Here is a 13,749-nt window from a genome sequence, read left to right as displayed (position 1 = left end):
CTGTGCATATGCGTGGTGTGCATGCTTGCAGAGGTTAGATACAGGTGCCAGATCCCCTGGAATTGAAGTTACAGGCTATCATAAGTGGCATGAAGTGAAAGAGTAACTGAGCCTCTGCAGTCTGGACCCCTCCGCCCCCCCCCCCTCTCTCTGTAGCCAGTCCTCAATGGGCATTTGTAATTGACCTTGAAGTGCTTTAGTGAGCACAGGAGGGAGTGAAAATGCTCTGACAACCTTCAGACTCCACTATCACATCGGGATTGAGCTTGCAGGACAAAGCTGTTGATATCACTGTTTATTTCAGCCAGTGTGATGCACTGGGATCACCTGGTGAGTGAATGTAGATCGCTGTTCTGCTCTTACACACCATGAAGCTCAGTGGTTCTCCTTAACCCTGAAGATGACTTTAAGAATTTCTGCTTTCTGTAAGGCTGAGCCATAATCACTGAGGAACATGCTATGGTCTGAAATCTCATCTCATTTTTATTATCCCCCATTCCTTTTGATAATGTTTCTTTTGTGTTTGTGTATGGGGCTAGAAGGTGACTTAGCAGAGTCTGATCTCCTCTTCCATAATGTGCATTTAGAGGATGGTACTCAGGTCCACAGGCCTGAGTGACACATGCTATCTATCACCCAATGGGCCACTTTGGCAGCCTCCTGCCATTTTCACTTCTCGTTTCTCTTCCCCACTTTCTTTTTTTTTTTTTAAAGTACAAATTCTACAGTCTCAAAGAGGTAACTCGACTTCCTCAGGGTAAGACTATCCAGTTTATGCCAGAATGAGATAAAAATTTTGTCTGGGTTATGTCCTCATGTGATACTATATCAGCCAGATGAAAGGGCTGTTATAGGAATAACACTTGGTAAAAGTCAAGATCAGGCTGTTGAGATCCAAGGAATGCCTCAAGCTAAACTCTGAGCTAAGTCTAGCTTTGAGGCAGCTTCGACTCCTTCCTTTGTCAAGTATAAAAACACAGTAGGCTTTTTCTTTACAATCATTTTCTACCAAGACACCCTCAGACACAGTCTTCTGTACTTTATCTTTGTGTTTTTTTCTTGAATCAAGGACAGGTTCTCTCTCTCTCTCTCTCTCTCTCTCTCTCTCTCTCTCTCTCTCTCTCTCTCTTATTTATTTGTTGGAATGAAACTATTTTGTTTTTTATTGTTGTTGTTTGTTTGTTTGAAGATGGGTGCCAATTTTCTCCATTGCTTTTAGTTTTTAGGCAGCAGAGCCAATTCTTAATTATAAAGCTGAGACTGTCTCTAGTCAGCCATTATCAGGGAAGCGACTATGTACTCATGACTGCCAACCTTCAAGTAATGTAGCAAGTTAGAGTCTTCTAGTTCACACTATGGAATAATGTCTACACGGCTTAGTATTTAAAAATAAAAAAGAATGAAAGGAATCTTTGAAAATACTTTTACCAAGGATGAGTATGATATTTTTGGGCATTTACAGATATCATCTGGTGTTGTTTTTTTTTCCCCTCACTGTCATATCCTCTCACTTGCTCTAACTCATTAGAGAGCTAATTGTCTTTGTAATTCCAAATTAAAGATTACTTAGTGAGACAGAGCCATTGCCTCTGCCAGGTGTTTGGGAAGGCAGGATCCAATCAGCAGTTAAGTTTTCTTCCCATTACTTGAGTTCATTGCTCTATTAGGTCTGCGGGGCTTTTGTATAGTTCATGCAGATTCTGTCAGACATGAGACAAGGCTACCCCAAAGCAAGCTAGTTAAGAATCCAGTCTTGGAGCACACGAGCTAAACTAAGCAAGAATTTTTAATAGAAAGTGTGGTGAACTTACCAATGTTCCTTTGTCTTCTTTGGAGATATAAGCTGCCACTGGGTTGGCATCCAGAACTTCTCCTTTCAGCTTGGGTACTTGCTGAGCACATTTGGTTATCAAAACTGGGCAGTAGAGCTCACATCAACTTACAAGCATGGGTACTCCCACTCAAATACAAAAGACTTGCTCAAACAACCTCAATGACAGTCACAGGAACCTTACTGAGAAAAACAGAAGGGCTAGATGTTAAGTGGGAGAGGCAGCTGGGTTGAGCCACACCTCTAAAGGTATAGGGAATGAGAAGAAAGAGGATAGCCTTTGGAAACAGTTCAGTCAGATGATTAGAAAAACAGAAGGTCCTCTGGATATTGTCACCCTTCCTAGTATTAAAAATTGTACTGTTTTGCTTCTGTTTTTTTTTGGTACCAGAAACCACAAGAAGGCAGGAAAGAAATAGCCAATTATTAGAAGGGTTTAAGAATTACAGTGGAAGAGAGATCTTATTTGAAACACTTAAATGTTTGTTCTTGTCTTACTAGAGTCGTGATTGTAGGCATGTTTAAAGAGAGAACAGAGGGAAACCTATTTAGTGGAGCTTAACATTCTTGGAGATATCATCCAGAAGGGATTCCTTTACGACATTACATCTGCTAAGACATTGTACAAGAGATCACGAGAAAGCATCCATTAGAATCTAATAGTTGGCCAGACATGGAGTCAGAAGGCCAGATTTGTCAGTATAGTCAGTAACCATTCAGGTCATGGCCAAAACAAAAGATGGGAACCAATCATATTTTCTGGGCAGGTGCTTAAAGAGCAGCCTCTTTAGAGGATTCAAGGATGTGCCATCTTATCCTGTAATATAGAAGAGTTTGGAAATGAACTGTTTGCAAGTACATATTGAGCCATTTCTATCATCTTTCTTGAGCTAGTAAATGACTACATATCTTTCAAGTTTTCATTAACATATAACCCTGATGAGACTTCTTGATCTCGGGGAAAGCTTGTCCCTATTCTCTCTCCCATCTCTCTTTCCATACTCTTTCTTCTTCCTTGTTTCCATTAGTTCCCATTTCCTATTTTTCTAAATCTGAACATTTACGATATTACACTGTGTGGCGACTCTGTGCGCTGGTAGATAGAGTTGTGAAGGATGTAGTATGTCTTTTGGATACAGAGGACAGAATAATAAATAAAAAAGATGGTTTTGAGGCTATACTCTGCATATTCTCCTGACTGTTCTGGCCCAATTACGGTAGCAGTCAACATGTTTCTAAGTCATTTTGTGCCTTAGTTTCCTTATCTGCATTTTTGGACCACAAACTGGTACTTCTTTCATAGATTTTGTAGGATAAAGTGAATGGAGAAAGTCATGTAATTTACCAGGACTCATTAGTCTAATGACTGACATACAGGAAGAAGTTTCTAACTAAGAACTGACTATTTTTATTATTAAATTGAGCTCAGGGCATATTCCTGTGTCAGGATTTAACATGTCAGAAAAACATAAAGCGCATGTTCCTTGTTAAATACTTCTTGGCCTAGCACACAACATATTATATGCTCTATAATATTTTGTATGTGCTTATACATGTGTGTACACATGTGTGTGTGTGTGGAGATCAGAGGTCAATGTTAGGTGTCTTCTGAAGTTGTTCTCCCCTTTATTGTTTTGGGGACAGGGTCTCTCATTGAACCTGGAGATCCTCAATTTGTCTAGGATGGTTGGCTACCAAGCTCTGGAACCTGCCTTTCTCTAACCTACTCAGATTTGGGGTTATAATTGTACATCAGCACATCTAATTTTAGTGTAGGTGCTGGGCATCCAGGTTCAGTCCAAATGCTTGTGCAATAAGCTTTTTACCCCTTAAGCCATCTCTTTAGGCCCTACCTTATAACCATTTGATGAATAACCATTAAATTAATGAATGGAGAGCGATTGGAGCGTAAATTAATCAAGTTATGTGAGCTTTTTTAGTAAGACCTTGTGGGGATGTGGCCAAGTCTGTGTGGCTAACACCTCCAGTTTTTCTATATGCTTCCATTCACCCCTCCTGTGTGGCCCTCTGCCTGCTGTAATTCCATTATTAACCTTTTCAGTCCACTAAGCTCACCGTTCCTAAGGATATCAAATCCTTCCAAACTGCTATGTTCAGGGTATAGGCTGTTCCTTATTTCTTTTGGTAGTGTAAGTGGGGCTAGCAGATGGAAGTCTATGTGTTTTGAGAGTTCACGTTTGTACATGTATGTAAATACCTGGGGAGGCCATGTGTCAACCCTCCCTATCATTTCTCATATGCTCCTCACCTTATTTGTTTGAGATAGAATCTATTCATTGACCTGAAACTCACTGATTCAACTACGCTGGCTAGCCTTGAAGCCCCAGGGCTCTACCTTTCTCTGCTGCATCCAGAATACAAGGATAACAAATGTGCTTTATTACACCTGGCTTTTTAATGTAAGTTCTGGGGCTCAAACCCAGATTTCCATGCTCGTATAGGTTTGACTAAACTATTTCCATAGCCCAATGGTCACTGTCTGTCTGGTCCTTGATGCTCTCACCCAGTTTCTCCCTCTTGAATGTCTGTTTTATCTGTATTTGTTTGATTTATTTGGATTTTCTTGCCAATAGCTCTCTTTCTTTCATAGATTCTTCACAATCTCCATGCCAAATTTCGTCTTCTAGATTTTGCAGAATTTCCTTTCGACTGGGTTTAGTATGCTGCTAGTTCTCAGGCTAGCATATCCCCTCTAACATTGTTCTCTTAAGCTCTGTGATCAAAAGACGGTTTCCTTACTTCATATTCATATAGGGCTCCTTATCTAAAATGCTGCTCTCTTACTTGCAATGAATTTCTCCTGTATCTGCCTATGGAGTGGATGTGATCATAAGTGATCATGATTGGGTAAATAGATTTCTTAGTTTGAGGAAGGTAATTTATGATCTATACTTGGCCATGTTTGGAAGTGAAGCTGGATGATGATAAACCACCTTGGTGCTGTCATTTGATTCAATCAAAATATAGATTATGGCCACTTTCACATTAAAATTGACATTCACATTTGCTTCTTCTCTGCCGTTTTTTTTTAATAGTCAGAGTATCACAATGCCAAGTAGATTCAGTCTCCTTGAATGTCTAAGTCTGTACCTCCCTTTCCATTCTCCAATTTTGATTATCACTACTCGTTTTTATTGGGATGGTGGCCTTAGTGTGCTGTGGCTCTATGTACAAAACATTGGCCCCTCTCACCCGACACACTTTGAAGTTCATATCTTCATACCTTAGTGTGTATCTACTCCTCCAGACACTGCTTCTTCTCTGTAAATCAATGATTCTGACCACAAATGCTGACACCTAATGGGTCAAGAAAGGTCCTATCCTCAGTACTACCCCATCATTGCCTTGGCTCAGTAAAGACACCATCAATCAGGAATGAAATCAGTCTTTAAAATATAACTTCTTATACTAAGTCTTCATCTTGACATGTTTATATGTGGTAATGATATACTTGTATTAGGATGTGTGTGTAGGACATATGGGGACTCTCATATATTTTGTTTGAGAATATTAACGATGTGAAACACAATGCTTAGGATGTTCTTAAAAGTGTGGCAGAGAAGTCGGAGATTGTGTTTTCCAACAGGTGCACATTGCCATCAAGCAACCTGAGGAGGTCTGTATGCTGAAAATTGCCAGCGGGCACTCCATATTTGTTGAATGAACAAAACCCACAAGGGAGCTTCAGACTTAGTCGTTGGACGTCTTTGTTCACCTACACTGTACTCCCTTTGTTCGGGGTTAATTTCAGTTGTGCATGTCCATGTGTGTAAGCTTACTGTGGTCGTTTCAGCCCTGCTGCCAATAACATCCATAAGCCAGACCAAAACTCGTGCAGAGAGGCCAAATACATAATTGACAAAATAAATGTTACTTTTGTAGTTTAAAGGTTCTGCTGATCAGCAAACAATTCTATGAAAAGGGTAAGAGGGAACTCCCTCCTAAAGAAACTCTAGTCTGAAACACAGATAATAATATTGAATTAAAATCAATATACATATCAACGGTGAGTCTGTGAGGAGTGTAGAACAGATTAAATCTGATTTAATTCTAAATCATTTGATAATATATTAGGTTATTTCCACTGAGCTTGGAGTAACATTGCAGAAATCTTTCCATGAGAAAAATGTAGAAAACTCCCAAACATTTTCACTTGCTATTGACACTCTAATATTGACACTAAATATCAGAGCTTGGAGTAAATGTGGATAGTGTTTAATCAAAGGTTATCAAAGTATTTTCTATTCAAGAAGAAACTGGTAAATTTAGGATGCTTTCAACTTTCTTAAAAATTACACAAATAGATAATATTTTAAGGCTAATATAAACGTTATCCCTTAGAAGTTGGCTGGAATCAAACTGTCTGGTTTGATAGCATTATCTATTTTATGATAAAAAATATATGTTCTTAAATTAAGATTGAACTATAAAACTAGTGAGATGGCTCTATAGGTAATAGTATTTGCCAACAAGCCTCATGATCTGTATTTAATCCCTGGGTCCTTCATGACAGGAGAAAAGAAATGACATCTACAAGTTGCCCTCTGACCTCACCAGAGGTGCTAACACACACGCATATGAACGTGCACATGCACATGCACACGCACATGCAAATGCACACACCACAGAGAGCAATAAAATAATTTAAATCTATAAGATAGAAATATCGGTAATGATCACTTCAATTCAATATGCAAACTCTTGAAAAATATATGGCTCATGGAGTTAAATGATAATTGTCTTGGTGTAACAAGATGCTTTGGAGGTTCTGTGTTTCTAATTTTATAAACTAATTGTTAAATAATCTATCCCAAGCCTATCCCTTGGCTTAAGAGAGAGATGTATAGTTTAACACTTACAGAAGATTGGGGTCACATGTGGAACCCATACACTGCCCAGAGCCTCGAGCCTGAAGGAGCTGTGTCCTTAGGGTGGTATCTTGCTGTCGTTATTCTGGAGTTCTAAATAATATTGACTGAGACTTTTGTATTTTTCTCCTGTACTGGGTCCCTCACACTGTGTCTTAGGACACTACTACGCTAATATTGTTCTTCCTAATCTCTACCATTTCTCTTTTAAGAGCAAAAGCTACCAAACGACATTCATATGATGCCTCTCACGAAAGCCCCTGTCACACAGCTAGAACATAAGTGTTAAACCTCAAGAGGTCCAAGGCCTCAGCTTTAGCTTTTCATTCTGAGTGCTGAGCACACCTAGCTCCCACAGGCTGAAATAATGGACAAGGGAAGAAATAAATGCACAGCAAGTTTTAAAGAAATGCCCATTGACATATCTCATAGACCAAGTCCTGTTTTGATGGCATTAGTTTACTGTGGAAAATGGTGAACAAAAAAATTGGTAGGTATGGAAAGATGAGACTACGAAGCTTCAGCCCTGGAAAGAGTAGATGCAACAGAGTTGATAAGAGAGATGGAGGAAATTGAATTGAATGTGAGTTAAATTCTCATAGGAAGAAGTAATGCTGTGGGGAGCTGAGCACAGGCCTGAAAGCTATTATGTGTACCCAAGCAAGTTATAGCTCGAGGGGTCCATTCTCCTCAAATTCTGTTAAATACTTGCTAGCTGCAATTGTAAGATATTATAGAGACTTCAGGGAAGGCTGTGTATTAGAAGGCCCAACATGGGGTTGGTGCTTTGATGATGATGATTATCATTTTTTACTAGTCTCATAATTTCTTTTAAATGTTTTTGAACAGGTTTTATGTAGCCAAGGTTAGACTTGAGCTTCCTTTGTGCTAAGGCAGACCTTGAGCTCCTTATTTTCCTGCTCTACCTTAAAAGTGCAGAGATTACAGAACACACTGTCAGGCTTCGCTTGGGCTTTCTCGGCTTACCATTTTTCATTAAGAAAATGTTGAAAAGAAATATAGAATTTGAATGAAAAGTGATTTTCTTAATTGCTTCCTCTGTCTCAGAATAGAATAAAAGGAACACAGACTTAGGTTCCCAGTTATAGTAGTCAAGCTAAGCATGTCTTATTTAAACCATGGAACTTTCCTACTGTGCTATTTACTGTGTGAAACAGATATATAACACTGATTTATGAAAAATCACATAACAAAAGAATATTTTTTCCTCTGGGTTGTCTCTGGTGCAATAGACTGCTTCTCAAATTCCTTTAGACAATCAGTGCCTTCAAAATGTTTGTCTTCTTTCATTAGGTTCTGTCCCAAAAGTCTATCACTCTTTTCCTAGAAAGTATAAACTTTCTACCGATCTTTCATGTGTTCAAACACCATGACATGACCTTGCTTTGTCTATTGCTTTTATAACACACTTCATGATAAAGTAAAGAAAATGGTGCCTGAACATAGATTCTGTTTCTGATTATATTTGTATCCCAGAACAATAATTTCTTTTAGGACATTCATGATTGCTGGTTTTTGTTGTTTTTCTGAAGATCACACACACAGTACTATCATAATGCCAGTTCAATGAAATCTAAATTTATAAGAACAGATGATCGATTTGATGTTCCATATAATTACTTATAGAATATTAAAGTGTTAGATATTGATAATAGTGGAAAGGAAATGGGAAATAGCATTAAGAGTCACAACTAAAATTATAAGCAAAAGTAAGTTTTTTTTAGGAAAAGATAGCCCTTAAGACACAAGATAAGAGAGAGGCAGAGAACTGGGGTCTGGACTATTCTAATTCTAAATGAGAAGTAGTGAGGGTGAAGCTGCCACCTATCTGGATCCAACTCAGTGTCCTGTTACAGGATTCCTTAGGATACACAAAGGAAAGTTAGAGACCTTCAAGGCAACAAAGAGGAGCGGTCAACAGGCTGAGAGAATAGACTGTTGGCCTAAGTCAACCGCAGAGCATGACTTTAGGAACAAGTACTTCTTGCTTATGTGTGCTTCAAGTGTGATCAACACTGGAAACATGAACTGCCTAGTGGGTGGTGTTCTGGCAGGGGGGTGGTCTTTACTACTCCCATATACATTTTGTTAATTTATAAAACAATAACTTTGCCACTTGAGTTATAATAGCCTTTAAAAAACCTCACTGCAGAGTCCACAGCTTTGGTCTTACTGCCTGGAATGGAAGACTGTTTCTTTTTTAGAGTGAATGGAGAGATTGGGACAGGAGACACGGAGAGTAAAATTACTCTCATAAGACAACACTAAAACTAATAACATTCCAGCATGCAAATTTCCCCAGATGACAAGAACTTGCAAATTTTCACCATAAAAATGATCATGATAGATGAAGCATAACCCTCAGTTTAGTATAAAAATCTAAGATGAGCTGGGAGGGAGAAGCAAATTATTTTCACTAGTTTTAGAAATCTAATGCGAGTGCATAATCAGAAATTAGTGACTGGATTGAACTCACTTCAAGGGAAAGCTTGAGCTCATGGAAACATACATATTCATACAGTAGCAACCTGTTTGAAATTGCTATTGGGTACAATTCCAAAATTAATGCATTTAATCATCTCCTAGGCATAAAGCCAAAGGCTAAAAGAGCAGAACATGAAAATATTGGCCTTGAATTACGTTCTGAACCCTGTTGAGCTTAATTTTACTTACAAAGCAGGATATGTAGTTTGCCACTTAAATTTGCCCCTTAGAGTCCTGGAAAAAAAACCTGGTTTCTTGTTATCATCATCTAAATTGTTGAATTCATTTGGAAAGCTCTAATTTTAGGAGAATCATTTTAAATTATTAGTCAAGTGCACACAGTAAATACACATAAGTAAGGCAGACAACAGCAAGAGAAGAAAGCAATTTTCTACCAATTTGACTGCAAGGTACATTGTGCAATTCCAGGAAACTTGTACCTTCAGAAGACACAAAAAAAAATTTAGCTATAGGGAATGAGCTGTATTTAAAAAAAAAACACTTTAAAAAGTTTCATTTTACAATACGGTGATATAGCATACATTTCTAGTACAAAATTTGGAGAACAAAAGAAGCAGTCTTGTAAGTACACCTGGCATGACTAAGCTTCTCCTCATATACACAGTTCTCTCAGAACATCTTCCTGAAAACAACGGTTGGTTCACCACCACACATTGTCAACATCACTGACAGAAAGAACTAAGAGGATGTCATTCACCACTCACATCTATATTTACTTTGAGAAATTCTTATAAATATTGCATCTTAAAATGATAATGAAAAAGCACTTCAAATAGTTAAAATCAATTATTTTAAAATATGATCTCTTGCTATGGACTATAAAAGTGTCAATTTGTGTATACTGTGCAAGAATTGGTAGCATGCAACACACATCTCTCTATAAGATTAGGGAAGGGAGATGGGTACCAGGTAGGGTTCTGGTAATTATTCTTTCTTGCGTTAGTTACATGACTTGAAGCTGTGTACAATTCAGCAATCTTGGAAACTGTCTGTGGGTATATTGCATTTAATAACAAGTTATAAGAAAAGAAAGAATGAAAGTTTGGAGGGAATGAGGACTAGGGCAAAAAGGAATAGAGAAGAAAGAGAAGAAAAATATATGGTAGAAGGCATATTTCTCGTCTTGAGGAATACTACTGTAAAGGCAATGCATGCTTCAGACGTTTGTATAATTGAAATAAGACATAATTCATAGGCTTGCAGAAATGGTTTTGGGTGGCGCTGGTGGCTCCTAATTAGAAAACACTTAGTTGTCATTTTTTGCACAGTCTGCATGTTGACATTTTCAGGCTGCAAGGGGTAAGGGGACTCTCTGTCCTTTAACAATCATATACCCTCTTATATATGTAGCTTTCTAGGGTTTTGGAAGCTGGATTTCAAAGTTGGTCGGGAAAAACCATAATGCCTGAGGCTTCTGCAGGGTTTGTATTTGAAAGTTATATCTATCTATATGTGTATATATGTGAATATATATAAATATGTATAAATACACACAAAAGTATACACACACACACACACACACACACACACACACACACACAGCAACCTTGTCTCTGCCACCCAAGTGTCTCAGCAGCTATGCTTTTGAGTTTGGGATTGACTTGGTTTCCTCCTTAGCAGCCACTCATTATCACAAGTGTTTCCAGATAACTCTAGTCTGCTTCTAAAGATGGGTTTCCTACATCATCATCTCAAAGGCAAGAAAAGGTTAAGCAAAAAAAAAAAAAAAAAAAAAGCAAAACAAAACCGAAAAAACAAAACAGAGATTGTGAAAGTGAGCAGCCCAGTGCTGAAGTGCCCCATCCGTCCATGCATTCCAGGCCCTTCATAGGATAATTTATGGTGATCGTGTCTGCAGTCTGGCTATTAGCATACTCACCCCTAACAAGAAGTTCTGCCTCATCTGACACACTGTCTGCTGTGGTCTGTACCCTGCAGCCATATCTCCCAGCATGCATCAGAAGGATGTTCCTGATCATTAAATCTGCAGAGGATGCTTGCTGAAAGAGGGATGAAGTGCCAGTTTAAAATGTTGCAAATCTGCCTAGTTCAAGGTGGTTTAGGGGGAACTTTGCATATTCAAAGGGCTAAGTTTTGGCCTTACAGTTTATACAACAGTGCAGAAATCAAACATGCCCTGTCTTAAGAAATACACAAAGTTATATTTTTCACAATCACTCAAAAAAAGACTTTCAACATTGAATATTACATAAAATGATTTAACAGCAATAGTTATGCGATATTTAAATATATACCAGTAACTCACAGCTTTAAATGTATAGGAAAATCAGTAAAATTTACTGCTTTGCTATTGAAAGACAGACTTATATTTTTTGTGTGACAGGAACACTGTGTTGAAAGAAGTAGGAACTAGTGGGAAATGAGTTATGAGAAGATAGCTATTAAAAGGTTATCTTGTGAGGATTTGCTGAATATTTCCTTTTGTAAGTACACTGTGAGTCACAGAATGTGAAGGCACTTAGGAGACAGATGCTGATCCCCAAGCCACGTGTCTTTATGTAACAGAGACATATTCCTCCCATAACCAACATCATCAGAAAGCAGGGTAAGCCAGAACCTGTGTTAATGCAATTATAAAACATGAAGAATGCTCAAAACACTTGACTTCACTGGGAGCAGAATCATTAGAGCCTGGTTAAGTAACTGCAGTTAGGTGATCAACAAGTGCCAGGGAGAGACACTTTTGATATGTTGGTTGGGGGAATCAGTGAGGACCCTGTAGGTGATTGATTGGTACAAACCTTTCTATACCTCGCACTGTCTTTCCATTACTATGTAAAAATTAATACCTTTCTATGATCATGTAAAGACCTGGTATTGATTATAATTCATGTGGTTTTACCCACTCCCCATACATTTAGCTTGTTCTTTGAGACACAGCATTATCATGTATAGGCTAGCCTGGAATATGTAGCCCAGACTGGCTTTGAACTTAGAGTGATCCTGATCTTTCTGACTCTGAGTGATGGGATTATAGGCATGTGCTAGCACATCCAGAGATTCAAGTTTTTCTTCACATGGTAAAACAATAAAAAGACTTCAATATTCTTTTGTGTTTGCATGTTGCAAAACAGGAAAAGTTGGCTTGAATGTGCATACAGTTTGAAATAATATCCTCCAAGAATTTATGCATAAAATGAGCACAGAAAAGAATGTTTAATATACTATGCTGGAGAAGGACCTCTGATTCCAAGAGCTTTTAATGTTGGATGGGATGGGAAAAAGTTACTTTTAAAACAAATGTATTTGTCCTTAGAAGACAAAACATGGTAATAATTATTTAGAATTTAGTTGTTTGCCTTTGTTTGGAAATATATGAATGGTTTTGTCATACAATGAAAAGAAAATCAATACCCAGCAGTTCTTAATTTTTCCTTCAGTGTTTGTGGAAAGAGTATGATGCTCTGAGCTTTTAAAGCACTCATACACGAATGCTTGTTTCTTTCAATGAGTCAGTGACTTTGTGATCTCCTGCATTTTAGGCATAATTTTTTTCTTTCCTTTCTCTGTTAGTTAGTTTTCATTTAGGCTGATCTTACAATTGGAACATCTAAGAGCATTGAAAATTTTTCTAATGAAATAATTTTTTGAGAGACAGTCTTGGTAGAGTCATATATAAGAAACTGATTCACAGCAAGAATGCTTTGATAATGGATTAAAATGTCACAACATTATTTCTAGAATGAAATGTTTGTCCATCAAATGTCATATTGATGACTTCCTTAGAATACATTCTCACTCACAAACCCTAAGGAGAGTCACTTTCTATGTGGCTCCTTTTTTGGGGGAGGATAAAGAAATGTGCTTCATCTTCTCAGCCCACCTAGGCAAAATGCTCAGTTCTTACAAATGCAAAATGAAAACTTTAAAACACTCTGATCTTTGATTTTAGTGGAGAAATAAAAGCAAATTAAACATTGAAAGCAGTTAGTTGTTCAGATTCCAGCCAAGATCATTTTGAATGACCAGATCTTTGCCCCCAGGAATTTGGGTCTATCATAGCTCCTGTGCTACAGGTGTCTGAGAGGCTTATACACCCAGACACTTAGCTCAGCAGCCTGAAGTCATGGAGTACATTCCTCGGTCATGGTGGGACACCTGACTAATGAAAAAGCAGAGGCAAAGCTGTACACACAGCAGGCTTGTCTTTTTTTTTTCCTGTCTAGACATAACTCCACTTGTGAGAATTGTTGGTACTTCCTCTGCTTTGTTCTGGTGGCTTATTATTTGCTATTCTCAATCTCTCTCTCTCTCTCTCTCTCTCTCTCTCTCTCTCTCTCTCTCTCTCTCTTTCTCTCATCTATCAATTTATCTATCATCTATCTATATCAACTATGTCTATCTCTATCTATCTATCTATCTATCTATCTATCTATCTATCTATCTATCATCTATCTATCTATCATCTATCAATCATCTATCTATCTATCATCTATCTATCTATCATCTATCTATCATCTATCAATCATCTATCTATCTATC

General features: G+C 37.9%; 1 protein-coding gene across 2 annotated transcripts in view; it reads right to left on the bottom strand.

Moving 5' to 3' along the window:
- Cntn5 (contactin 5) overlaps window positions 1–13,749 on the bottom strand; it is a 1,025,091-nt gene that overhangs the window by 83,627 nt on the left and 927,715 nt on the right. For both annotated transcript variants that reach the window (XM_028763352.1, XM_028763353.1), the window contains one exon: window positions 11,126–11,246. In XM_028763352.1, the coding sequence (XP_028619185.1) occupies window positions 11,126–11,246 (121 nt within the window). The remainder of the gene's footprint in view (window positions 1–11,125; window positions 11,247–13,749) is intronic.

Source organism: Grammomys surdaster, unplaced genomic scaffold (genome assembly GCF_004785775.1).
Source record: "Grammomys surdaster isolate TR1022 unplaced genomic scaffold, NIH_TR_1.0 138, whole genome shotgun sequence".
In the NCBI taxonomy this organism is placed as follows: Eukaryota; Metazoa; Chordata; class Mammalia; order Rodentia; family Muridae; genus Grammomys; species Grammomys surdaster.
The sequence above is the reverse complement of the archived record's forward strand: the minus strand, read 5'-3'. Positions and strand labels throughout refer to the sequence as shown.